Source organism: Chelonus insularis, unplaced genomic scaffold, assembly GCF_013357705.1.
Source record: "Chelonus insularis isolate UGA/USDA-ARS -01 unplaced genomic scaffold, ASM1335770v1 scaffold_362_pilon, whole genome shotgun sequence".
NCBI lineage: Eukaryota > Metazoa > Arthropoda > Insecta > Hymenoptera > Braconidae > Chelonus > Chelonus insularis.
In genome coordinates, this window is record NW_023276793.1 from 138509 (window position 1) to 162663 (window position 24155).

Genomic DNA, 24155 nt, shown 5'->3' on the forward strand with positions numbered 1-24155 from the left:
AGGTGATAATACTTAAATATGGCCCAGTCTCAATAAGATACAAATAGCGCTCTCAACATGGCATCTTACATGTAAATCGCCATCTTTAAATATGGCGCTATCTCAATGACAATTTTTTTTTAACGTATGTTGTGCACTCATACATCAACAAATATATAAAAGGTTACCATGGAGACGATTACAAAATAACCTCAAAAAATTTGAAAACAAACATCTTCCATTTGTTGACATTTTGGCCGAATGATCTGAGTAAATAAATAGATTGTTTCATAATTATGATGTAAATGTAATAAGTATGGCAGCTCGTATAATTTTACAAGGTAACATAAATAAGTAACAGCGAGGTTTTATTGATATAAACAACATATGAACGATAATTTAAAATTCAGCATTAAATGAATATCAAACGGCACGCTTACGATTCGTTCAATCTATCTCGGACTTGGCATCAAAACCTCACAATGTTCCTGCATTAGAAACTGCAGGAGTTTTGAATTTATTGCGACCATTACTACTAGATGTGGAACCATCTATTCAGCAAACAACAATTATAGCCATTAGTAAAATGGCTAATTACAATCAGAAAGTTGCCTATGCCGTAATACAACAAGACGTCATTCCACCACTATTACAAAATATTGGAAAACAAAACGTACGATAATCATAAATGTAAGCTAAATACTTTATAAATAATTATTACAGATAGAACGCCTTTAAAGTCTATTTATCCAATTCTTTTCTAGGAATTTTACAAAAAAGCTGTATTATTTTTACTTCGTGCCGTAGTTAAGCATTCGCCAGAATTAGCTGATATCATAATAAAAGATGGGGGATTAGAAACAATTATACTTTGCTTAGATGATTTCAATGTTCGAGTCAAAGAAGCAGCAGCTTGGGCACTTGGATACATTGCCAGGCATAATCAAGTTTTAGCTCAAACCACTGTTCGTGCAGGTTGATAGTTAAAAATAATTATATTTAGTATTTTTTATAATCCTAAATGAATTCATGACTATTTTAGGTGCAGTTCCACTGCTCGTGATGTGTTTGCAGGAGCCGGAACTATATCTTAAACAAATAAGTGTATCAGCTTTGTGTGATATAAGTAAACATTCACAAGAATTAGGACAGAGTATTGCTGATGCTGGCGCAATAGCTTTTCTTGCAAAGTCATTAACTAATCCTGATATTAAGTTGAAGCGTCAGATATTATTAACTCTCGGTAACATTGCTAAACATTCAGCTGATTTAGCAGAATCAGTCGTTGAAGCTGAAATTTTACCTGACATTTTATTACTCATGACACATTTTGATGACAGCATACGCAAAGCATCTGCTATTCTTATTCGGGAAATTTGTAAACATTCTTTAGAGGTAACACAAACAGAATCAGAAAATATTTGATCGCAATTATTTTCTAATAATATTATATCCATATACATATATAAGAGTATTTAATGATATTCTAGTTAGCTCAATTAGTAGTGAATTCCGGAGGAGTAAAGTCTCTTATAGAATTAATTTCCGTTTCAAATTCATCATCTAAATTACCAGGAATAATGGCGTTAGGATATATAGCAGGCCATTCAGATCACCTAGCATCAATGATCATTACATCAAAGGGTGCAGTTCAATTATCAACATTATTACAACAGGAAACGAATGATATTGCTCTTGCAATAATAATTTGGACCTTGGGACAAATAGGAAAACACGACTCAGAGTGTGTTAAAGCAATTACTGATACAAATATATTACCAAAATTATTACAGGCAAGTTAATCACGTAATTTTCACGAGATTATTTTGAATTTCATATTCTTAAATGATTACATTCATTTATTGTGGTTCTAAAATTAGAATAAAAAAATCATTCATCAATTTTTAACAGTTTTACTGCAATCCGAAAAGCTCTGATGATCTAAAGAAAAAAATTAAAACTAGTTTGAAATATATTGTAAAAAATTGTCAAAATACTGAAGCTCTTGAACCTTTATTGAATAACGGTCCACCAGAAATACTGAAATATGTTTTAGGACAATTTAGTAAGGTAAGAAATATATTAAAGATGTATTTAAATATGTTCAACATATTAATAGCTTGTTATATTTTACTCCATGTATGTACATACATATATTTTTCATATGAATTAATTGTAATATATATTTATATCTATATCTATATATTGTACATATATATTTTTTATAAAGTGATGATATAAAGTTCAATTGAATGTGTGTACAGCCATATTACTCAGTTGCAACAAATATTATTATTCTCTCAATAATTTTATTTTTCATCTGTATTATATCTTCTTTCATAATGCTATTATCTAACGTATGTATTCTAGTATGATTGATTATTTCAGTCATTAATTAATTTTTTTTGTTATTTTTATAATTTTGTATAATTTATTCCTATTTTTTTTAATTTAATTACTATTGTTTGCGAGTACTACTTTTTTTTAATGTAAATAATGTTTTTATATAAAAACTTCGATTTCACAAAAATTGGTCAAACTTGAAAAAGCCAGCTACAAATTTTTAATTAGGTATTCAATATCAGTTATATATTTAATTTGCAGCTATGAATTAAAACTTTCTGTTTCTTTTCTTTTCTATTTTATTATTATCTATTCATGATGGGAAGAATATTATTGAATATTGGTGTAAAAGCCTGTTTTTCTATTTAGTGAACCTTCAGTCTTTGAATACAAAAGATTTTTTAGCACGCACTAAAGTACCGAGAATAATTATATTAAGCGTAATTTGGTTTTTTTCCTAATAATTTTACTAAATAACATTTCTTTATTATAGCATATTAAAGTCTTCTTGTTTCATCTTTCTTATAATTTTTAAATCATTTAGATTTAGTTTTTTTTTAAAAAATCACGGAATATTATATATATTATTTTTAATAAAATTCTTATACACTTTATATAATCGAATATTGACACATTTTTTAATTGATTGTTTTATCGGCCAAATAGTTAATTTCTAATAATTAATATAATTTAACTTGTAAATACACAACATTCTGTTTGATTTATTAAGAAAATGTTTAAATTGGTTTGAATATTATGAATTCTATTGTAATATACTTTATTACTACAGATACTTCTGGCAGTTTATATAATTGGAAATGAAATACTTTACTGCGTGTAAGTAATTGATTTAAAAACGATTAAATGATTTAAAAAATCATTAAACAGTTAGAAATAAAAATATTTGTTATTGATAGATTATAAGGCATATATACTTGATGATTACGTGTTAGCTTACATTTATTTTCTTAGCTCTTATAAAAACAGTTAAGCTATTTATTTTAAAAAAGTTCATTACGGCTAATTTATTAGTAATTAACAAATTTAAGCTCGGTTAGAAAGATTTTTTCAAATATTTCTTTATATCATTCTCTCGTTAGTGTTGTATTGATATTAACAAAACTTTAGTTGCAAAAAAAATTCACAATGTAAACTAAAAATTATTCTTTTGTTTTTTAGTAATCGCAGTTGTTGGCAGTATGAAAAATTTTTTTATCCTTTTACCAATTTCAATATTAATTTTGACAGTCAAAAATGATTGATGAGTACAATTATTTTTTGTGGAAAAAAATTTTTTCATCGAAAACTGCCAGAGTCATTAAATTTATATACTTATTCAAACATAAGTTCGTTGATTGAAGTTTTCAAAAAAATTTTGGTCCTGCGATATTATCAAGCCTGATTGCTATCAAGGCGATTATTCGACTCAGAGCATGCAATCTGTTCACGTTTCTCTGAAAAAAAAAATTGTCATGGTGCCAGTTGGTTTTCTAAGCCATTTGTACATGGCTTAACGAATTAATTGAATGAAAAAATACATATAAATAGGCATAGCAAAAAAATTCTTTACATTTATAAGTTGAACACGTATTCGTCCATTAGTAAAAGATTGAAGAATTAAGGAAACATTTAATAACGATTGAAAGAATAGAAATATTTTTATAATAATAACAATAATAAATAAATGTCTAAGTCTCACATCATGATAATTACTCATCAATCTCATCGTTTGCTTTAATACTAGCATAATTATTAACATTTCTATTCACCCTCAGCATTTTGAGGAAACTTCCAAGTACCAAAATTGTTTTACGATGTCTTCGGAAAATTCCTGAGTATAAAGCTTCACGTACATCCCTTCGATCGCTAACATCTGAATCAATACTTGATACAGATACAACAGATGGTTTAGCAGAAACTGGATTATGTCTATAGTTATGATCATTTGAACTTAGTATAATTCTTGATTGATTATTAATCATTTTGAATAATTGTTAGATCACAGAAATGAATAGAGCTCACTTAGAAAATGATTAACTAATCAGGAATTTGAATACTAAAGCACGTTGCAAAAAAACTTCTTTTACTTGATTACAATTCTAATTTATTATACAGCAATTTTTCAAGTCTCAGCAGCTTTTATATGATAAACTTTCAGCTTATTTGTTCAATTCTAACGACGTCACACATAAAATCTTCTGACTTGATAAAACTTGTCTCGTATCTCTTCTAATTGTTTACTTGTGTCACTTCCTTCGAATTTAAAATTCCATTTTGTTTACACTAGGATCTCATGACCCGAAGAACCTCGATCATGCTGATGTAGTGATGATAACAGCAACAAAAATCTCTGACTCTATCGAAATAATAGAATCCAATTCAATCAATTTATCAGGAATTTTTAGTGATCGTCCTGGAGCTTCTCTTGCACCCAGTAATTGATAGAATTTGATCATCCACCGGTCTTCTTTCATTATTCTTTCAAGTCTGAGTTTTTTTTTATTATCTTTTGGGTACTTCAAATTGAACTTCTTCTATTAATATTAATAACAGTAATGTGCAGTAGTTGAAAGTATGTTTCGTGAGCTAAATCCAAGCTTCGACTGTCGATCACCAGATTTTCTGCGTCGTTTTTACTCCACTCCAATCATGAGTCATTTGATGATATTTATCGAAGCATGTGTGGCAATGATTTTATCAGTTATCTTTAGAGTAGATTATCTGAAAAATTTATTTTTAGTGTCATTTGTTTGTTTCCTTAAAGAAATGCATTAATATTTTTTATTTCGTCATAATAAAAATTACCTTTGAAACTAAAATTTCAAAAATAAATCAAAAACTAACTCACTATATGTTCACTCAATCATTTTTACAGGAAAAATATTGCAAGTTTGGAATTAAAAAAATTTGATTAAAACTGTCTTCATTCAAATTCATTATTTCCTATTAAATATATTTTATTTTTATTGAAAATGTCAATACTTTTTATTTTCGTCTCATGATACTCCTACGACTAATATGATAGACATTTATTATACACAGCTATTTATTAATCATATCGATCTAATAATGAACAGTAATAAAGACTGATTGTTTTTTATTGACAACCATCTCAGACAATGAATGTGTTTTTGTCAACGTTTATTTTAATTTAGCAGAATTATTATTACTCCTTATACGTTATCCGTATTTAACTATTAGTTCAAATGTTCGATTTCTAACAATTCACTAGAAATATTTTTTTAATTTAACTTTTTCAACGAATATTATTTAATAAAAACTTTCGTGAATCTATTTATAATAAATTGTATCCTCTAGAATATCGAATAAATATCCATATGAACGAATAAGGAAAGCACGATCGAATCAACCCAATATACAAATTTTACTTGCAGTTACATCGGAAATTTCCGCTTGGATAGTTGCCAATTTGATGTAAACATCTGAGAAAATTCAACGAACTCTATTTTTTCATTAAATTTAGCTATAAACAACTATGAATTAGTAACATCAATTAAATAACTTGACTGAGTAAATTCCAATTAGAGCTATTATAAAGCTAAAAATGATTCAATAAAAAATTCTCTCTTACCATCTATTCATTAATTACTAATAATAACGACTTCCTTGTTTAATGATAATAATAATTAAAATCATAACAAATAATTTATTAAAAAATAATAATGTTATTTTATTGTCAATATTTGAATGTATAAAATATAAGCAATCATAAAAAAAAATAAAAGTTTTTGATAATACTTTTCAACTATTAAAATTAAAAATCGATTTACATGCTGATGAATAACAAGGACAGGATTTAAAAAATTATCAAGTACTAAATAAGATGTAGATATGTGTGACACAAAAAGTGTGAATAGGTCATCAGGTTTCAGAAGCCTTAGATATTATTAATTATTATAGCTTCGTTATTACTTCAATCACTTAACTATTTATTTTTTACAATATTGTCGATAAAATCTTGATTATTTTAGTTATAAATTATCATTTTTTATTATAAAGTATCGAAAAGAAAAAATTTTTACACATTCTTAAATTTTTGTTATTTTAAAGATTTTACCACATGATCCACGAGCTAGAAGAATTTTTGTTACAAGTGGAGGATTAAGAAAAATTCAAGAAATTAAAGTAGACCCTGGTTCATCAATTTTTGAGTACATGAACATAATATATTCCTGTTTTCCAGAAGAAATCATCAGGTATTTCAGTTACTCAATAATGAAAAAAAAATCACTTGACATTCATTAATTTTTATTTTTCTAATATTTAAACAACGATACTTATGTTTAATAATAATTTACTACCTGTATACTTGATTGTTCAATTTATAATTAAGTAATTGACACTCACGGAAACACTAGTTGCATTGGCTTGTACTTCTACACTTAACCCATTTAAATGATATTTATTCATTATTGGACACTCACATTAATCAAATGTCATCTTCACTTAAATAACAATTAATCAGTTGTGTAAACATTTATCACAAAACACAGGAATATATTTGGAAAAACCTGTGTTGAATATTTTCTCATATTATTGTTGAAGTCTTGTAAAATCATTGTACAACGGGAGTGCCGCCATTTTGCCGCTAACTTTTACTTTTTTTTCTTATTACGATTGTAAATGGATCAATACTTTTGTTTAAACAATCGATAATTGTAATGTATTAATTGTTGCAGTATTATATAATTACTATTTTTTGTTATTTTCAGATATTACTCTCCTGACTTTTCGGATGTTATATTAGAAAAAGTTGAACAATATCAACCTAAAGTTATTTCTTCTACTACTGGAAATGAATGTAAACAATTATCAGAAACATCTGATTCTAGTTTGTCACTTAACTATGATGATTAAGTGGAGAATAAAAATATTTTTATATAAAATAAAACATTCATAGAAAAAATATAGATCATTTTTAAGGAACTTATATGATCGGAAAAAAATTATAATAGAAATATTTATTATTTTAGGGGTTTTAAAAATTTATATGTAGTTTCAGTCTTTGCCGTCAGAATGCATAAAAAAGCGGGAACTTTATAATACAGAGTTGCCAACCATAAATAGTGTATAGTAAATAATCTTGAATATTGATTTAGGAAATAAAATTTCTCAATGTTGTAAATTCAATTGTCTCTACTGAACAAAAAGATTTTTACTTCGATTTTGAGATAGCCAAAGGGATCCATTTTCAAACACAATTGTGACTAGTCATTCCTGAACAGCATTTTTCAAATAATAAATACTTATTATTTGAGTAATAATAAACAATAATCTATAATAATGGGCTTAGTACGTGTAGTGCAAGATGACAGTCATTTCCATACAGAATTGGCTAGTGCAGGAATAAAACTTGTCGTTGTTGATTTTACTGCAACTTGGTGAGTTTTAAGGTTATTTCCTTACATACTTTTGACAAAAATAAATATATTTTTTTAATTCTTCTCATCAAAAGTTACAAGAATCAATTTTATAATTATTGAATGTAAATAATAAAAATTAGTTCAATTAATAAATTAAATTAATAACTTCTCTTAGGTGTGGACCATGTCAAAGAATAGCTCCAATTTTTGAACATCTTTCTACAAAATATCCCAATGCAATTTTTTTGAAAGTGGATATTGATAAATGTGCTGAAACAGCGAGTAGCCAAGGTGTCAGTTCTATGCCGACATTTATTTTCTATCGTAATCGTGCAAAACTTGGCATGTGCCAAGGAGCTAATCCTTCAGGTTTAGAGGCAAAAATCATCGAATATTACGGTTCTGGAGATAGTGATGGACCAGTTGCTGGACATGTACGAGATAAAAAATCTGATTTATATTATAACATTTTCGGAATGATTATTTTAGCTTTAGTTGTGTATTATTGGAGTAAATATCAGTAAGACTGGTCAAAATTATATTGAACACAAAATATTAAATACACCAGTTTTTCTAATTAATGCTTAAACATTTATTTCCTCATCTAATTAACAGTATTTTTTTCAACATACAATCACAATTCAAAATAAATTTACAGATGGACTTGTCATCTTTTATCTTAAAAGGACAGTGTGAATGTTTAAATGAGTCAGATGATCATAATTTAGAGAAATGCTTAACTGCCGATGGTCCTGGTTATCTTGAAAGTGATTGTGATGAACAATTGATCATTTCAATAACATTTACACAAGCTGTCAAAGTACATTCATTAAAGATTAAAGCTCCTGCTGATAAAGGACCTAAGAATTTAAGAATCTTTATTAATCAACTTCGAACTCTTGATTTTGATTCAGCTGATTCCACTACAAGTGTTCAAGATATAACGTAGGTTTTTTTTATCTAAAATAAATGACAAATAATAAAATAGAAAATTACATCCCTTATTTATGTAATTATTCATTATTACAGATTAACACCTCAAGATTTAGAAGAAGGAAATCCAGTACCTTTACGTTATGTTAAATTTCAAAATGTTATGAACTTACAAATATTCGTTAAAGACAATCAAACAGGTACAGAAACAACTCAAATCAACCATTTAGCTATTATTGGCTCGCCAATTGCTACAACAAAAATGGAAGATTTTAAAAGAGTAGCTGGAGCAAAAGGTGAAAGCCATTAAATATAAAAATATCTTTTCGTACATTTTTTTGTTTATTAATAGCATTTCAATAAATAATTCTGTATTTTTAATGATTTATAAAATGATAAATTAATAAAAATATATATAAATTATCCCGATGTTTTATGTATCCTCCAAATTCCACCACAACGACAAGCCCGTGTCCAACGTTGATCCCATGCTCTAATAGCTGCTGTTCTTGTCATATTTTGTACTTGTGCTTTTCCGCCGCATCTATTAACATGAATCATGAAAATTAATTTTGCAATGAATTAATGATGATACTTAATTTTTAGTTCTCAAACAGTAATAATATAATAATATGTTCTTACCTCGTACACTGTTTTACAAGCAATGGTTGTTTTCCTAAGTAAACATGCCGGATTGTATCAACTACTTGACTACTATGCATACAGCCTTCAATAGTATTTAATTCAGGTACAAATAGTAAGTGTTCGGGTTCAATTCCATGTTCAAGTTGAAGAGGTAAATTTTGATAAAATAATACTGGAGTAGCGATAGCTATTATACTATTAGACTGATGTAATTGTGGAATCATTATTTGATTCGGCAACAGACAACAATCATCTAAAATAAAGTAATATTGCAAATATTATTACTATTATTATTATTATTATTATAATAAATTATATTGCATTCAAATAATAACTCACCAATATGACTATCGTCTACTTGTTGTGTGGTATCTCCACTAGATTGTACAAGTTTAGATAATAATCTAAATAAAAGTGCTAAAACATCTAAATTATCAGCACTCCGGAAAAAGACAGGTAAGCACGACGGTCTAAGTAATCCCCATATTCTAATTATTACCAAAAGCTCTCTGATGGTGTTTAAAGCTTTATAATCCTTCAAAAGTTCATACTAAAAAAATAATATATAACGTCAATAATTATTTCAAAGATAAAAAATAAATAAAAATATGAATAAACTTACTCCACCGGGTTTCATCTGCATTCTTTGTTCTGGTAATTTGGCAAGCAAATTAAGAGCTAAATCAGCGACCCATTGGATAACTTGTCTCAAAGATTGTAAAGTACTTGGTTCAACAGTGAATTCTTTTGGATCCAGATGTAATAAAATTTTATCTACATCAGTGATTGATTCATTAATTACAGCAGCTAAACTCTCAGCAGGTCCTTTATCATGTGATATAAGATCAGAAGGTCGCAACAAAGATTTGAAAGCTGTTGCAACACTATGAATCATTAGTAATGATGATAAATCTGCAGCTTTACTTTGTCCTGTTACTAACATTCGATATAATGAAATTTTTATACACAAAAATTGTATATAGTGATATTGCTGAGTTGTAACAGTTTGGCGATTAAATGAGGAATCAAATCTTTCACATAACGCTTCTATCGTTGATGATCTAAGACAAAACAATAAATCCAACCAATCAGTACCAGTTACTAGGCAGTATTCCAACATCGTACATGCGTAGCTTAAAGTTATTGACGTTCCACCATCAGGCATCAGTCTGTATACGTACATATTGCCCTGAGTATCACAGGCAAGTAGTACAAAGCCTAACCAAGAGATATCAATGTGAGAAATTGTAACAGAACTTTTAAAGTATTTTGAACTTGGCTCATCTTGACGTAATGACATATTCAATGATGAAGACGCCACTTCTTTTAATGAATCTCGAGTAAGATAATGAATTGATGAGTCGGCTAAAGCAATAATTACTGAACTAGGTGGAGGTAGGGTTGTAACAATTGGCACTTTAGTTGTAGCAATCGCAATTACTGGTGATTGACAGCAATATTGTGATTGATGTTGCCAAACGACAGTTTTGAATTCTAGATTATTTGGTTGAAATAGTTTATGAACTGATTGAGTTTTTTCACGTAATTCCCATACATCCACAAATGATTCAGATTCACCACTAGCTGCTACTATTAACGAATCAGCATCTTCACGCACGACGAATTTTAAATGTGTTATGTCTGTACAACTATCCTTTAATGCACCATCTTGTAAGAAAAAACTAGGCAATGCTTGCGACGTTATACTGCATTTATCTTCATTTTTTCGTACTAACACTCGATAGCATCTAATTGGAAAACAACTCATTCCACCTGTTGCAGCAATCAAAAAATGTCCTTTTTTGCCATAACATATGTCTACTGCTGATATCTTTTGACGTGTGGTACCTAAACTTTCAGTAGCATAACAAACTGGATTTTGAAGATCTTTAGTTATCATTACTGTTGCTACCATTCCTGTGCTTGATACTACTAACACTCCTTCAGCTGCTCTACCGCCAAATTGTCTCACTGAAGGTGCAAATGATAAATTATTGAACTTTTCACTGTAATAAATACTATCCTTCTTTTCGGTTACCAGTGCTGTCTGAAATTTATAAAATTAATTATTAATAACTGTCAATAATAAAATTAATTACGAATGTTTAAATAAATTCCTACTTTTTTGCCATTATGAAACCAAACAGCACCAAGAATATGCTCTCCAGGAAATGTAGCTGAACCGATAAGTATCCATTCATTTAAAACGTAATCTTTAAAACTCCATAACTGTACATTGCCCGCACGATCTCCAATTACTAATTTATCACCACATAAATCCCATTCTAAAGCAGTTATTGGATGAGATGTAAACGATGTAACTCTAAAAATAAATAATTTATCATTTAGAAACCAAATTTAATTAATAAAACAAAAAAAATTACTTATTTACCGATGAGATTGTGTTGGCATGTTAAGATCACAGACATAGACATGAGATCCCCATGTTTTCCCATGAATATCATCAAACCATACAGTAGTTGTAAACGCTGCAATATTGCGACTTGACAATGTACATAGGCTGTGACCATCAAAAAGGCTATAAAATATAATTCAATATTATATTAATATCATAAATGTTTAATGAATAATAATATTAAAAATGCTGAATAAATTACGTTTCATTTTGAAAAAAGGATTTTGCAGATGTTTTTCGGTTCACGGTATATAGCAGATCCATTCTAGAAAATTGCCTAATGAATGTTCAAATTAAACTATTCAATTATCGGATAATAAATATACATTTATATCAATCTATTGTTCTAATTAACTAACTATGTATGATATATTATATCTAATTATAATTTGAACATTGAAACCATTAAAATACTATAAAAATATTGCGAATAACACAGAAGAACTTTTACAGTCTATTTACAAAGAGAAAAAACTTTGAGGTTATGAAGGTAGCTCGATTAAGTGAGCATTCACTATACACAAAATAAACAATAATAAAATTCCATTAATTGTTACCCCCTCTACATTGTTTTATGTTACTGCGCAAGCGTTCAAGAAAGCACATGAAAAGTTTAAAAGAGAAAATACAAAAGATTTTCATTAATGTTTTGTAATTTAAAAATCACGGTTATACACATATGCATAACCATGAATAGCAATGAGTATACTCTTAATAGATATTTAAAAAAGTATTCTGCCAAAATGTTTTCATGTACACATACATTAAACTTTGGTTAAGTTATGAAGGTGGCAAATAATTATTTAAGTTATTTTGATATCTAATTTTAGTTGCATGGAAAATATATACTAATTTGTTCTTTCAATAAGTACAAAATTACAGTTGAAAAATTTCATTTATGTAAATTTTTTTATACATCAGTATTGAAGAATTCAGTCGATAATTGGATTTAATGATGAAGAAAAAACACTTGCGAAACAGATTCCAGCAAAACTTGATGCTGATCCTACATTTCGTATCATGTAAATTTATTGGACTTATAAATAAAAATCTTGATTCTTACTGTGACTAACAAATGACTTTTTTTCTTTCTAAGCCCTATTTTTGTAAATGGAGTTAAATTAGTTTTATTAATAAAAGAAATAGTAATCGATATTGATATAAACCCATATTGCAAAAATAACCCCCGATAATGTAAATTTGTTACGTTGAGTCTGCGTGAAATTTCAATAATAATCTTTATTGGTATCAAAACTTCAAAAATCCAGACAGCCGTGATGAGATTTTATACAGCAGACTTACGGCAGAATGAAGGCCGTCTCTAATGTAATGATCTCTCCACTTTACACTGGAGTGGTGCCCATTTTAATTTTACAGGCATCTTTTAGCACAGTTACGTTCTTAAAAAAAAGGCTTGTACAAAAATTAAAAATTTTTCTATATTTGTAAATGGCACTACTAGATAAAATTGAATTTGAAAATTTTAAATACAATAGATACTTTAATTACGCGGTATTGTTAATTAAATAATTAATCTATTAATATTACGAAATTTTCTTTTCCCTTCATTACATTGTCGCTAAGCATGTGAACTACATTTAAATACAACGATTCTTATTATTCATTAATAATTGAAATTATTTCTATGAGGACGATTTTAAATGTAGGTGTTCAAAGAATAGAAATTTATTTTTAGCTTAATACATATATTTTCAATTTTCTTAAAAAAATACATATTGATGTAGTTATTATAAAAACAAATAATTTTAACAATTCTCTCTTTCTCTCTCTCTCTCTCTCTCTCTCTCTCTCACACACACACACACACTTACAATTTTTCATCACAAAACATATTCTTTATTATTAAATAAAAGTTCTAGTGACTAATTTAATTATGATAAATTATCATTCTTATAATTAGTTTTATCTTATTATAACTACTACTTTACTATGTTAGAAACGGGTAATTAGATAATACATTAAAAAATACATTCGCAAGTTTTGATTGAAATAATAAAGTTTGCTGGCTGTCTTTGTTTTTATCTTGTTTCCAGTTAAACTGAACTGATAACTGAGAAGAAACTGCTTCAACCATAAAATTATTTAACACTATTTGAAGATTAGTTCCTCCCAATTTTTCGAGAAAATTTTGTAATGACATCTGAAGTTGGGGATCGTTCTCAAATGATTCAAACTCTTGGATTGTTTTCAATGGAAATTGAGGAGGTTTTCAGAATGAATTATGTCTTTTTTGAATTATAGAATTTATCAAATCTTCTTTAAAAGAATCGAATTGTTTTTTTATAATATTTTTAATTTGGGGGACAATAATTTCGGATAGCGAATCTAATAGCTCAGTTTTTAAAGTACTCATGTTTATCGAACTGGATCTAGTATCTATTGGATTAACTATTGAATTATTTATATTATTGTCTTGCGGAATACTGAGAGAAGCAGAAACGGTGCTAACATTGGTTGAGGCACGAGGATCATTTTTTACGTGATGTCGTTTAGTGATGTGGCTCATAAATTCATTAATGTAGATTGATTTACGCTGGATCTTCTCACGGCGTCGCTCAGCTTCGTCGTCCGATGATGTCGAACAATGCATCAGGACGTCCACATTTGTCACAGCCACGGAATCTTTTGGATTCGTGTTGATCCTAAATCAGATAGATAAAAAATACTTGATGATAAACTCATGAAACTAAACAGAAGAATAAAGATAACGTTTATCAAATATAAATACTCCTGTCGGAAAACTGAATTACAGATAAATAGATAAAAAAGATAGGGAAGATACAAAATTAAAATATTGTAAAACAGTTCATTTCACTGCACTTAATTTTATCAGAAAGGAAACCAATTTAATTTATATTATAACTAGAAAATTATAATAAATCTATTTTTGCAGTGGGTAAGTTATCAATGAATAGTAAATGTGTTTAAAGCTCACCATTTCAGATGATGCTCTGGAGTTTTTCGCAAAGTCGAGTTCGGCAATAGTTTGATGAATTGGCAATGATTTATATCGTCGCAATCTTTAAAACAGTTAATTATTCCAATAAGCAAGCTCTCGAACACTCTTGAGGATCCACTCATCAATCTATATTAAAAAAAGACAATTTTAGAGTAATTTCTCTACAAAAACACTTTTAACGTTTCCATGAAACCTACTACTTCCTACTCATTCAACGTTAATGCAATGATATTGAAGCTTTAAAAAATTTATATTAATTAAGAAATTGCGTACTCTTTCCGAAATTTTCTTTTTGTCTTATGAGTTAATTTCGAAAAAGCCAAATTAGATAGTACAGTACTAATACCGAAAGAACATTATATTAACATAAAATGTTTAAACTTTTACGTGAAAATGATAATCTTATATTTACAATGCAGATTTTTTTACGAATGTGTATTATTCACCTTGTAATTTTTACATCAGGAATTCGACAATATATAATTTGACAATGTATTAAAGGAATAAAAAATACCGATGATAAAGTTGCATTATGCAATTAGATACTCTTCTTTACCTCTTTTTTTTTGCTTGCTAAGTAGAATACTTATAAAATCTTAAGACGAGAGAACAAGAATACAGAATTGGCATTATTACGTTAACTATGCAATATGAAAGAAATACTAATCGAATTATGCGTTCATTGGAATTTTCGCGAGTTTTACTACAATCAACTTTACTGCTACTACTTTATTATAAAGTGAATTAATTTGACTTATGTAACAAATATAAAATTTTAATGAATCTATTTTTGCAATCCATAAGTAATCAATAAATAGTAAATGTGTTGAAAACTTATGATTTCAGAAGATGCTTTGGAGTTCTCCGCAAAGTCGAGTTCGGCAAGAATCCTATAAATTAGCACTCATCTATCACGTTGTTCCAGTAGTTCACTGTCTTTATGTCAATTTTATCTGTGTATCAAAGAACACTCGTGTTTTCTTTCATAAAAAGAACTTAATGGTACACTGAAAATAATTATGATCACTGATTTATATCCGCGGATGCTTCCTCTTTTCATTGCATAGATACACAAAATCGATCGAGAAACGTATGGATCACTCGGAGTCCAGACTAGTAATGATTGGGAGAAGTAACAAGCGGCAAGACCCTTCATTTGTTATAATTTTTCCCCTACTACTATAGTCCAGTCAATGGAAGGTTTAAATCACTATTTTTGGCGGAGAGAATGAAACCAACGAGAAAATGTTAAATTTTTAGGCCACGATCCATGATTGTAGAGTGAGAAAGAGAGTTTAGACAATCATAATTGAATGATTAACGCTCTCAAGAAGCTAGTTACAGGTTTTAAGAAGTTGGTCGACTGATGATGAGTGCTTATCGTGAGTTTTTAGATCTAGGAGAAATTGGGTTATACCTGATAGGAAGTTTGTGAGAAGGCCGATGTTGACTTCACCAATGATGAGTGAATGGTTATCCTTGTTTCCCTGTCCTGAGAAGGACATTTTATTTGAGTACCTCGCCTTTTAGAGCATAACTCTGGGGACGACTCTACTTCTAGTGACAGCGTTACTTGGGACGTAATATTCTTGTGCCTTTAGAAAGGCACGAGGATACACGCATCTAGCCCAAGGCCTTACAACATACCACTACGAGTCCAACCTCAATTGACCGAAAGCACCCGGCTCTCTGCATATCGTTTTTCGACTTTGCGGCTCCGGATGCGGGCTTGGATTTCAGTCTCCCGTAGTACTAGTTTTATCCGCTTTGATCGGCGGCCCAAGTTGTTTATGGTGTTAGAGGAGCACCGTTATATTGTCAACAGCTGAAAGAAAGAAAATGGTTAGTGTTGGAGTTGGATGTTTCCTGAAATATATAAAAAGTTTATTATTGCTTTGTTATCATTGTTTGTTGTTGCGTAAGAAATTCCTATCCGTTTGATCCACAGGTTTCAGGTGTTTTGCGAAGATTGCAGGCCTGCAACCTGTGCCTAGGTGCTCCGACAATACCTAGGTGTGGATCAATGAAGTTCACGAGCTATGTTTTCTTACGGCGCTGGTAATGACCTACTACTCCTACGGGGTGGAGGATTCTGTGTGTTGGGCATTGCTGCTCCCGTTTGCGCTACCCTCCTTTTCTCTCTTACCGCCTCGCGGATTCTCCTAACTTCCTCGAACAATTTCTCTCCCGCGCATGTCTTGACAAATTGTTCGAGGGCCCTACATGTGTCCTTCGTTTGGACAAACTTTGGTGCTATTTCAGACCATGTCGATCTAAGGTCAACGTTCGTTTCCGAACGTATGACCGCTATGAGACTCGTGCGTCTGTCTCTATATGCAGGACAGTGCAGCAAGAAGTGTTCCACTGTGTCCTCATCTCCCCTATTGCAATTAAGGCAGGTTGGATCTGTTTCGGTGGCATATTGTGCACGATGTGCACAGAATATACCATGTCCTGTGAATATTGGCGTCATTATGTTGTTCAGGCGTATCCATTTATTATCGAGTCTGCTATGTTCGGGAAGAAGTGTTATGTTTTGCGGCCCGTCTCAGACGCATCCCATTCTGCCTACCATATTTTTAGTGTTTGCAACCTGAGGTTCATTATCGGCGTCGGCGATTCTTCTGACGTGTTGTCGTTTAGGGAGATTCTAACGTTGTTGTATGTAACTACTTCGTCGGTGCGAAGTGAATATCGCGCATTGAGATCACCAATTGCTATGCGTATAGGCGGGACGCCCACTGCCAGGCAGAGGCCGTCCCTCAGGGTAGATGCGCGAGCGTGCGCGACAACTCCCAAGACGCTCCTCTGTGCGGCCACAAGCATCAGCCAATCTTTAGCATTGCACAAATCGCTTCATGCCGGGGATACATAAGCAATCACCGGCAGGAAGTACCCTCTATATATGATTAGACAGGTGTGATAAGTAAGTCCCCAGCGCATTCGCGAAAGGCGTCTTATTTTATGGAATAACTTTTCCGCTTGCGCCCGTCATTTGTGAATATGCGTGGAGATGTTAAGGTCTCTGCCAAACCAGACCCCCAGGTACCTAACCACTTCTGGGTACTTTATTCTATTACCCTTTATAGTAATCTTAGGCGGTTTACATTCATGCCTGTCTTTCTTTCTTCTGAGATGTGGTTTATATTCTCTGTAGTTGGGATTGTTTTTGTCCCTGTAATTCTTCTTGCCTATAAGTTTTATTTCTCTCTTCATAAAGATTGCCTCCGTCTTCGTTGTTGATAGCTCGAGCTTGGCATTCTTGCACCAAGTGAGTATTGTGTCAATGACTGCCTGTCTTTTGGCTTCAAGGGCCTCCCTTGAATTGCCATCTATGATGACAATTAGATCATCCGCGTACGCTGCATATCGTTTTCCCCGTGCAGTTCCCCATGATAGGCTAATTGTACGATCTGTGAAGTAATTTTGCATTACCTTGTAGATATTTTTGGGGCAGTTTCATGACTTTAGTCCCTCCAGGACTAAGGGGTACCATACATTGTCAAACGCGCCCGAGATATCGAAGAGCACTGCAACCACGTTACGTTCCGTGGACTCTTGCACCGCTCTTCGCACCGCCAGTATTGCATCCACCGTTGATCGCCCTTCCATAAATCCATATTGGTGGTCTAAAATGTTTCCTTGTTTAAGGACGCTAGTTGAAAGACGAATTTTTATAAGTCTTTCGAAGATTTTGCCTAATACTGATAAAAGGCATATAGGGCGGTATGATTTAGGGTCCACTACATCTTTGTCGGGACTCTTCAAGGGCATACGAATTGTTCCCTCCTTCCAAGCCCGAGGAAAGACACCTTGAGTCAAGCATTCGTTAAATCCTGGAGCTTTTCCATTCTTAAGCGTTCGAATGACTTGTTTGACTTCTTCTTTGTTGAACGGTTCTGCATCGTCTGTGTTGGGTAGGTTGAGAGTGTTTATCTTTATCCTGCTCTGTTCATCTGTGTCCTTTTCTGGGTAGTCATCAACCACATGTACTGCCAGCAATCGCTCGGCTGTTTCCTTAAAATCCAGGGTTCCACCAGCCTCTTTAGTGCGAAGCGCATTCAGAACTCTTTCGGCTCAAACCTTGTCGAGTACCTTACCTGTTGGCGGTATCGAAGTCTCGCTGTCGTAATTCGGTGGGTATCTGCACCAAGCTTTTTGGTACGTTAGAATCTATGGCGCAGTCTATATACACTGCGCTTAAGGCGGGACAGATGGTTATTCCACCAAGGATTCGCTTTCCTTGGTGCTTTACGTCGCGGCATGGACTTTTCGCAAATATCCGTTAACTCATCTGCGAGAGTGTCAGTGAATTCGTCAATGTTTATCGGAGAGTCCAGCAATGGTCTAGCGGAAAGTGTGCTCTCTAGCTCGGGTATCAACTTACCGATGGCTTCCCAATCGGCTGCTTTGACATTGAACCGTCGAGTTGCCTCTGTGTAAGTTTTACCCTGCACTCCATTGCGAGAGGTCAAAAGATACTTTTTCTATGCTAAGAATGCGGGGCCCGGGGGAGCTTCGCATTTTTGGTCAGGTGAGGCTCACTGAGCAGTTACGGATTCGAAAGTACCCTGCCTATTGGGTTTACTCAAGCATCCACTCGATTTAGAAGCACAAGGCATTCCTTTGACTGGGCAAGCTCGTGTTGCGACGCGCAAATATGGAATCAAACGTAATTAAGGAAATATCCGCAAGTAAAACCGGCCCCAATCGGAGTTTGCGGCGGGGCCATTACTTACGCGTGAGGCCAGAAAGGCTGCAGGAGTCAACTGGAATCCAGACCAACAACCAGAATGGATCAAGAAGATGACCCTGGAACTTGGACACCTCAGCACCCGCAGAGGTCCGAAACGTTCGACAGGTTGTCCGGTTGGCCACGCGCACGCGATCGGTCCGTTAAGTCGAGCAGTTGGTAAACCGCGATATCGATACATACGATCCTTTAGATAACTGTAATACTGACAAATTCACGTGGTAACAGAAAAATTGTTGGCACGCTCATGTTTTTTTTATGAGATTGAATAACTCAACAAATAAGCAAAAAATTAAAAAAGTGAGGTGACAAAAAGTTTTATTAGACGATAAGGAATAAAAAATGTCCTATACAATATGGGTGATTTCTCAATATTTTAAAAGTTATAAGCGAAAATGGGCAGGTTGAAACAGGCAAAAATTGTTTATAACAAAAAAACGCAATTACGCATACACTTTTTATGCCTGCAAATAATTTTTTTAGAGTCCTCATGCAATTTTACATCTGAAAAACGTCGGTTCAAAATGGGAGGTTAAATTCGCTAATTTAATTGCACGGTTACTGGACTATATGTGACTTTCACATGATCCTTCATGTGTAATACTCACTAAATTTAATTTTATTGTTCATTTCATAAATAAAGTATTCATCAAATCGGCAATCTTTGCAACAAGCTTCGCTATTTTTTTGCAATATTAAAAAATAAAAAAATCTTTTAGAACCCGATTTACACTGCCAGATTTTGGCAAATAGTTTACACTAATATAAAGTTTATTTAAAAAACAATTTGGAATGGTATAAAGTACTTCGAGCAAATCGTTCACCAGCTCTCCATCTATTAGTATATTCATCTACGAACACTTACGGAAATTTGGGCATTGGCTGCAAGTGATCAACTCAGAATGTAATGGCAAAGTTAAGCTCTTATTGACTGGACTATATTTTATCTTCTACAATATATTCTGGACATCTAGTCTACAATCTGATTTTCTTTACTACGATAGAAAAATTTTAAAAATTAGTTGATGGTCAGATTTAATTTTTATCGATTTATTTATAAAAAATTAAGTAATGAAAATTCATTAATTTCCTTTGAAAAGCAATACAGGATTGGTTTGGATGTACAATTTATAATTGGATCGTTACGTTGATCCTGATGAACAAAACCTGTACCGCTAGAACGAATTTTTTACTAGACATGTAATGAAGCTGGCAGCTTGTATCGTATGAATACTTTTTTTAAATGAAGTGCTAAAAGCGGTAAATAATATTGTGATGAAAAAGTATGAAGGTTGGTATTAAGTATTTTTGAAGATGAAAGAACTGATAGTCCTGGGTGGATCTGGAAACAGACTGCTGTAAGTCTAATGTAAATTTGCAGGAGTAAAATAAAACTTGTGCCCAACTTACGACAGCTCATTTTCGAATCTACTCTTACAAATACACGAAAAACAAGTAAAATTTTTGAGTAAAAAAAGTAAAAGAAAAAAGAAACATTCAGGTCACTTCGATATACATATATTGAATTACCGGAAAAAATGAAATACTAGAATCGTTAGCTTGTCACAATTTAGCTGTTTCAAATATTTACATACATAGAATACTTAGCAGAGTATTGTAATATTTTAATTGTAAAATATTCAAATATTTAGTATTGTATGTACATAAATATTTCAAACATCCATTTCTGATTCCAATTACTATTAATTTTGATGACAGTAAAAAATTGATTTTTTTCTTTACGTCACATAATATACACTACATATTACGTACTTGTAGTAAAACTCTAGTGACTCATTGGTTCGTGGTTTTACACGACGCGTAAATTGCACATACGCTGGAGTAATCACACTTTGAAATAGTTTGTTACGGTTTCACCTTGTATCAACTTGTTTATCTGTACGTATTAATAAAAAAAAGTACTTTATACAACAAATCATTAATATTTTTAATTCAAATTTTTAGTTTCTTTAATTGAGTAATAATTGATATTCTTATACTAAACAATAGTTGCATTTCTTTAATTTTTGTCTTTATAAACATTTCAGTCATTTAATAATGAAATAAATGATTTTGTTCGCGACGCATTAATATATAGTATTATCAATGATGTTCATTTGTTTTGTGCATAATGACGTTCTACAACACTTTGATTAGACATTTTATTAAATGTTATTTCTTTTGAATAATGAATAATTTTAGCAATGGGTATAATTTTTAGTACGAAATTTATCACCATGCCAGTGTTACGAGAAACGGTTGATCAACTCATCAATTCTGATACAGTTGTTATTTTCTCAAAAACTTATTGTCCTTATTGTAAAATGGCTAAAGAAGTAAGTTTCACTGATTATTATAGTTATATGTTTATTTGATGATATTTATTATTTAATTACATTTTTAGGTTTTTGATAAAATGGCAAAAAAATATACCTCTATAGAACTGGATGAGAGGGATGACGGGGATGAAATTCAAAATATTTTGGAGGAAATTACTGGTGCTAGGACAGTGCCGAGAGTATTTGTTAAAGGAGAATGTTTAGGAGGTGGAACAGATGTTAAAAAATTGTATGAAGCTGGAGATTTGGCAAAGAAGTTTTAATTCTTGTACTTAGATATAATATAAAAGAAATTACACAGATATTGATATCTAAATAAAAATTTATTGAAAATTGTAATAATATATTTACTTAATTAAAAGACTTATATTTTACATTCCTTAATTATTTAATTATATCTATTAAAAAATATTAATTCTTTGTGATTCTTGTAGGTTAGAAAGTACAATCTGTAATTATTGATATTTCAATTTTTGTTTCAATCACATTTTCATTGAACTTTAAGTAATAATATTTTCTTCAACTTCAAATTCAAATTATGTGTAACAAATTCTAAAAATAAATAAGCCGAATAATGATCCACGTGTACATTTACCAATTACGTATGAACTATTTCACTCTACCTGTAAATTTTGAGAGTAAATAGTTTGAAGTTACTGAAAAAGTAAGTATTAGTGAGTCAGAAATCAACATGATTCAGTATATTTAACGGAAAGAATGGATCTTCTCCGATATCGAAAGTTGTTCGTTTATCTTTTGACATTTTTGGCGTACGCCTGGTCCGGATATGGTGCTGGTTTATTAGGAAATTTGCGTGATGCAGTTCTTGCAGCTGAAACAATTTTCGGTGATTTATTCCAAAATGCCATAACAGTTGTCAATAAAATGAAAGACATTCATGAAGTATTTGATGCTGCTGTTGAAGAAAATTGTGTCTATACATGTCCATCAGGTGCGATAATTACTTGATTATTTTATCATTCATTGATACTTGTGGTATCAATAATTTATGTAAACTTAACCTCAACAATTTATCCTTATTTATAGGAGCTGCTCCAAAGCCAAATAAAAATCACATACCGCAAAGTAATGGTTGTGGATCATTGGGAATTGAAGTATGTATTTTAAGTTAATTAATGAATGTTTTGATAAAAAATAATATTATCTTGGTTATTTAGATTAATCAAGAATACCTGCCATTATCTGAGATGACTAAATGTTGTGATGAACATGACATTTGTTATGACACATGTAATACTGATAAAGAAAAATGTGATTTAGAATTTAAAAGATGTCTATACAAATACTGTGAAGGGTATCAAAGTACAGGAATTACTATTGTAAATACTTGTAAAGCTGCAGCTAAAATGCTATTTACTGGTACAACTGCATTAGGCTGTAAAAGTTATATTGATGCACAAAAAGAAGCTTGTTGGTGTGGAGATAAACCAACTAAAAATAAATGGAAAAAATCCAAGTGGTCTGGCTCGGATGATTTGTAATATAATTAATATGAAGATTTATGAATAATTATTTTTAATTAATAATTTAGCATTAAATCAATTCTCATTGATTTTTATAGTTTTAATAATGGAAAATTATAATTTCTATCAACTGTAAAAAATAGCTTCCATCCGAAAGCAATCATGACATTTTTATGTTTCGCTCTAAAATTATGTATTATTTATTTTTTTAATAATAAAAAGAAAAAAGAGAGTACAACTTCGACTGTTTTTGTTGAACAAATGACATTCTCAGATAAAATGTCAAATTGACATTTGTCTCAATCTTTTTTATATCTATTTGTTGATAAAATTATTTAGTAATGCCGCAATCATATAGTATTTGAAAAATTAATCGTATGATGGGCAATGATGGGTCGACGCCCGCGAAATCACAAATTGGACAGCGAAGACGACAGTCAACAGAACGGTAAGCTATCAATATAAATAATCATACAAAGTTTTTTTTTATTCTAACGAATATTTTTACCCAGCACAGATGGATCAACTTCTAAAAATGATGAACCTCGACGAAATAAAAAAATTAAATCCAATAAAATTACAAAAGGTGCATCCGGACCTACTAATCCTTTTCTGATATTTTTTCTACGTATGAGAAGTAAAAGACCAAACGATCGATGTACTGTAATTGCACGAACCGCAGGTAAATTATGGAAAAAAATGACTCCGGGTCAACGTCAAAAATATATAAATCTTGCAAATGCTGCTAAAAAGAAAAAAGAATTGCGAAAACGTAAAAAAGAAGCAAAAAATATTGAACAGTAGTACAAATTTTCACAAGTTAAGATTTAACGTAAACTTTGAAAGTATAAATTAACATAAAGTTTATCGTCTAAACAAAAAATGTAACTCAAAATTCT

The 24155-nt window shown here is 30.9% G+C and overlaps 6 protein-coding genes and 2 long non-coding RNA genes across 10 annotated transcripts; 5 read left to right on the plus strand and 3 right to left on the minus strand.

The window, feature by feature from the left end:
- The first annotated feature begins 208 nt into the window (after positions 1 to 208).
- On the plus strand, positions 209 to 7314 carry LOC118073570 (sperm-associated antigen 6-like). The gene is made up of 8 exons (XM_035094144.1): positions 209 to 320; positions 390 to 652; positions 744 to 954; positions 1022 to 1374; positions 1470 to 1772; positions 1891 to 2049; positions 6394 to 6539; positions 7056 to 7314. The coding sequence occupies exons 1-8, from the start codon at positions 296 to 298 to the stop codon at positions 7198 to 7200; spliced, it is 1605 nt and encodes a 534-aa protein (XP_034950035.1). The 5' UTR covers positions 209 to 295; the 3' UTR covers positions 7201 to 7314.
- Positions 2079 to 4021, minus strand: LOC118073572 (uncharacterized). Its single transcript, XR_004691123.1, has 2 exons — positions 3893 to 4021; positions 2079 to 3776 (listed from the first exon to the last, which is right to left on the minus strand). It is a non-coding gene; the product is annotated as an uncharacterized lncRNA (long non-coding RNA).
- A 160-nt stretch (positions 7315 to 7474) lies between the features above and the next one.
- On the plus strand, positions 7475 to 9062 carry Txl (Thioredoxin-like). Its single transcript, XM_035094145.1, has 4 exons — positions 7475 to 7724; positions 7882 to 8140; positions 8365 to 8651; positions 8736 to 9062. The coding sequence occupies exons 1-4, from the start codon at positions 7627 to 7629 to the stop codon at positions 8947 to 8949; spliced, it is 858 nt and encodes a 285-aa protein (XP_034950036.1). The 5' UTR covers positions 7475 to 7626; the 3' UTR covers positions 8950 to 9062.
- Positions 8969 to 12181, minus strand: LOC118073569 (mediator of RNA polymerase II transcription subunit 16-like). Its single transcript, XM_035094143.1, has 7 exons — positions 11903 to 12181; positions 11677 to 11823; positions 11406 to 11607; positions 9907 to 11331; positions 9624 to 9834; positions 9282 to 9537; positions 8969 to 9183 (listed from the first exon to the last, which is right to left on the minus strand). The coding sequence occupies exons 1-7, from the start codon at positions 11962 to 11964 to the stop codon at positions 9060 to 9062; spliced, it is 2427 nt and encodes an 808-aa protein (XP_034950034.1). The 5' UTR covers positions 11965 to 12181; the 3' UTR covers positions 8969 to 9059.
- A 1334-nt stretch (positions 12182 to 13515) lies between these two features.
- Positions 13516 to 21117, minus strand: LOC118073660 (uncharacterized). The gene is made up of 5 exons (XR_004691125.1): positions 20844 to 21117; positions 20299 to 20775; positions 16098 to 16505; positions 14657 to 14806; positions 13516 to 14363 (listed from the first exon to the last, which is right to left on the minus strand). It is a non-coding gene; the product is annotated as an uncharacterized lncRNA (long non-coding RNA).
- A 57-nt stretch (positions 21118 to 21174) lies between these two features.
- LOC118073658 (glutaredoxin-C4-like) lies at positions 21175 to 22111 on the plus strand. Of its 2 annotated transcripts, XM_035094310.1 has the most exons (3): positions 21175 to 21332; positions 21655 to 21769; positions 21838 to 22111. In XM_035094310.1, the coding sequence occupies exons 2-3, from the start codon at positions 21671 to 21673 to the stop codon at positions 22033 to 22035; spliced, it is 297 nt and encodes a 98-aa protein (XP_034950201.1). In that variant the 5' UTR covers positions 21175 to 21332; positions 21655 to 21670; the 3' UTR covers positions 22036 to 22111. The 2 variants fall into 2 exon arrangements, with proteins under 2 accessions (XP_034950201.1, XP_034950200.1); XM_035094309.1 differs by lacking the exon at positions 21175 to 21332 and having other exon boundaries at positions 21623 to 21769.
- A 137-nt stretch (positions 22112 to 22248) lies between these two features.
- Positions 22249 to 23491, plus strand: GXIVsPLA2 (phospholipase A2 group XII). The gene is made up of 3 exons (XM_035094306.1): positions 22249 to 22724; positions 22820 to 22887; positions 22951 to 23491. Exons 1-3 carry the CDS (start codon positions 22490 to 22492, stop codon positions 23272 to 23274), a joined length of 627 nt encoding a protein of 208 aa, XP_034950197.1. The 5' UTR covers positions 22249 to 22489; the 3' UTR covers positions 23275 to 23491.
- Positions 23492 to 23519: 28 nt separating this feature from the next.
- LOC118073657 (FACT complex subunit SSRP1-like) lies at positions 23520 to 24132 on the plus strand. Of its 2 annotated transcripts, none has more exons than XM_035094307.1 (2): positions 23520 to 23704; positions 23769 to 24132. In XM_035094307.1, the coding sequence occupies exons 1-2, from the start codon at positions 23634 to 23636 to the stop codon at positions 24058 to 24060; spliced, it is 363 nt and encodes a 120-aa protein (XP_034950198.1). In that variant the 5' UTR covers positions 23520 to 23633; the 3' UTR covers positions 24061 to 24132. The 2 variants fall into 2 exon arrangements, with proteins under 2 accessions (XP_034950198.1, XP_034950199.1); XM_035094308.1 differs by having other exon boundaries at positions 23525 to 23704; positions 23774 to 24132.
- The last annotated feature ends 23 nt before the right edge of the window (positions 24133 to 24155 follow it).

What these genes read in the sequence shown, in the direction of transcription:
- LOC118073570 (XM_035094144.1), top strand. Translation starts at nt 296, where the DNA reads ATGGCAGCTCGTATAATTTTACAAG. An exon ending in AAAATATTGGAAAACAAAAC is followed by an intron (nt 653 to 743) that starts GTACGATAATCA and finishes ATTCTTTTCTAG; the next exon opens with GAATTTTACAAAAAAGCTGT. An exon ending in TTTGTAAACATTCTTTAGAG is followed by an intron (nt 1,375 to 1,469) that starts GTAACACAAACA and finishes ATGATATTCTAG; the next exon opens with TTAGCTCAATTAGTAGTGAA.
- Txl (XM_035094145.1), top strand. Translation starts at nt 7,627, where the DNA reads ATGGGCTTAGTACGTGTAGTGCAAGATGACAGTCATTTCCATACAGAA. An exon ending in GTTGATTTTACTGCAACTTG is followed by an intron (nt 7,725 to 7,881) that starts GTGAGTTTTAAG and finishes AACTTCTCTTAG; the next exon opens with GTGTGGACCATGTCAAAGAA. An exon ending in ATGGACCAGTTGCTGGACAT is followed by an intron (nt 8,141 to 8,364) that starts GTACGAGATAAA and finishes ATAAATTTACAG; the next exon opens with ATGGACTTGTCATCTTTTAT.
- LOC118073569 (XM_035094143.1), bottom strand. Translation starts at nt 11,964, where the DNA reads ATGGATCTGCTATATACCGTGAACCGAAAAACATCTGCAAAATCCTTT. An exon ending in AGTAGACGATAGTCATATTG is followed by an intron (nt 9,538 to 9,623) that starts GTGAGTTATTAT and finishes ACTTTATTTTAG; the next exon opens with ATGATTGTTGTCTGTTGCCG. An exon ending in CTTGTAAAACAGTGTACGAG is followed by an intron (nt 9,184 to 9,281) that starts GTAAGAACATAT and finishes TCATGTTAATAG; the next exon opens with ATGCGGCGGAAAAGCACAAG.
- LOC118073658 (XM_035094309.1), top strand. Translation starts at nt 21,638, where the DNA reads ATGGGTATAATTTTTAGTACGAAATTTATCACCATGCCAGTGTTACGA. An exon ending in ATTGTAAAATGGCTAAAGAA is followed by an intron (nt 21,770 to 21,837) that starts GTAAGTTTCACT and finishes TTACATTTTTAG; the next exon opens with GTTTTTGATAAAATGGCAAA.
- GXIVsPLA2 (XM_035094306.1), top strand. Translation starts at nt 22,490, where the DNA reads ATGGATCTTCTCCGATATCGAAAGTTGTTCGTTTATCTTTTGACATTT. An exon ending in TGTCTATACATGTCCATCAG is followed by an intron (nt 22,725 to 22,819) that starts GTGCGATAATTA and finishes CCTTATTTATAG; the next exon opens with GAGCTGCTCCAAAGCCAAAT. An exon ending in GTGGATCATTGGGAATTGAA is followed by an intron (nt 22,888 to 22,950) that starts GTATGTATTTTA and finishes TTGGTTATTTAG; the next exon opens with ATTAATCAAGAATACCTGCC.
- LOC118073657 (XM_035094307.1), top strand. Translation starts at nt 23,634, where the DNA reads ATGATGGGCAATGATGGGTCGACGCCCGCGAAATCACAAATTGGACAG. An exon ending in AGACGACAGTCAACAGAACG is followed by an intron (nt 23,705 to 23,768) that starts GTAAGCTATCAA and finishes ATTTTTACCCAG; the next exon opens with CACAGATGGATCAACTTCTA.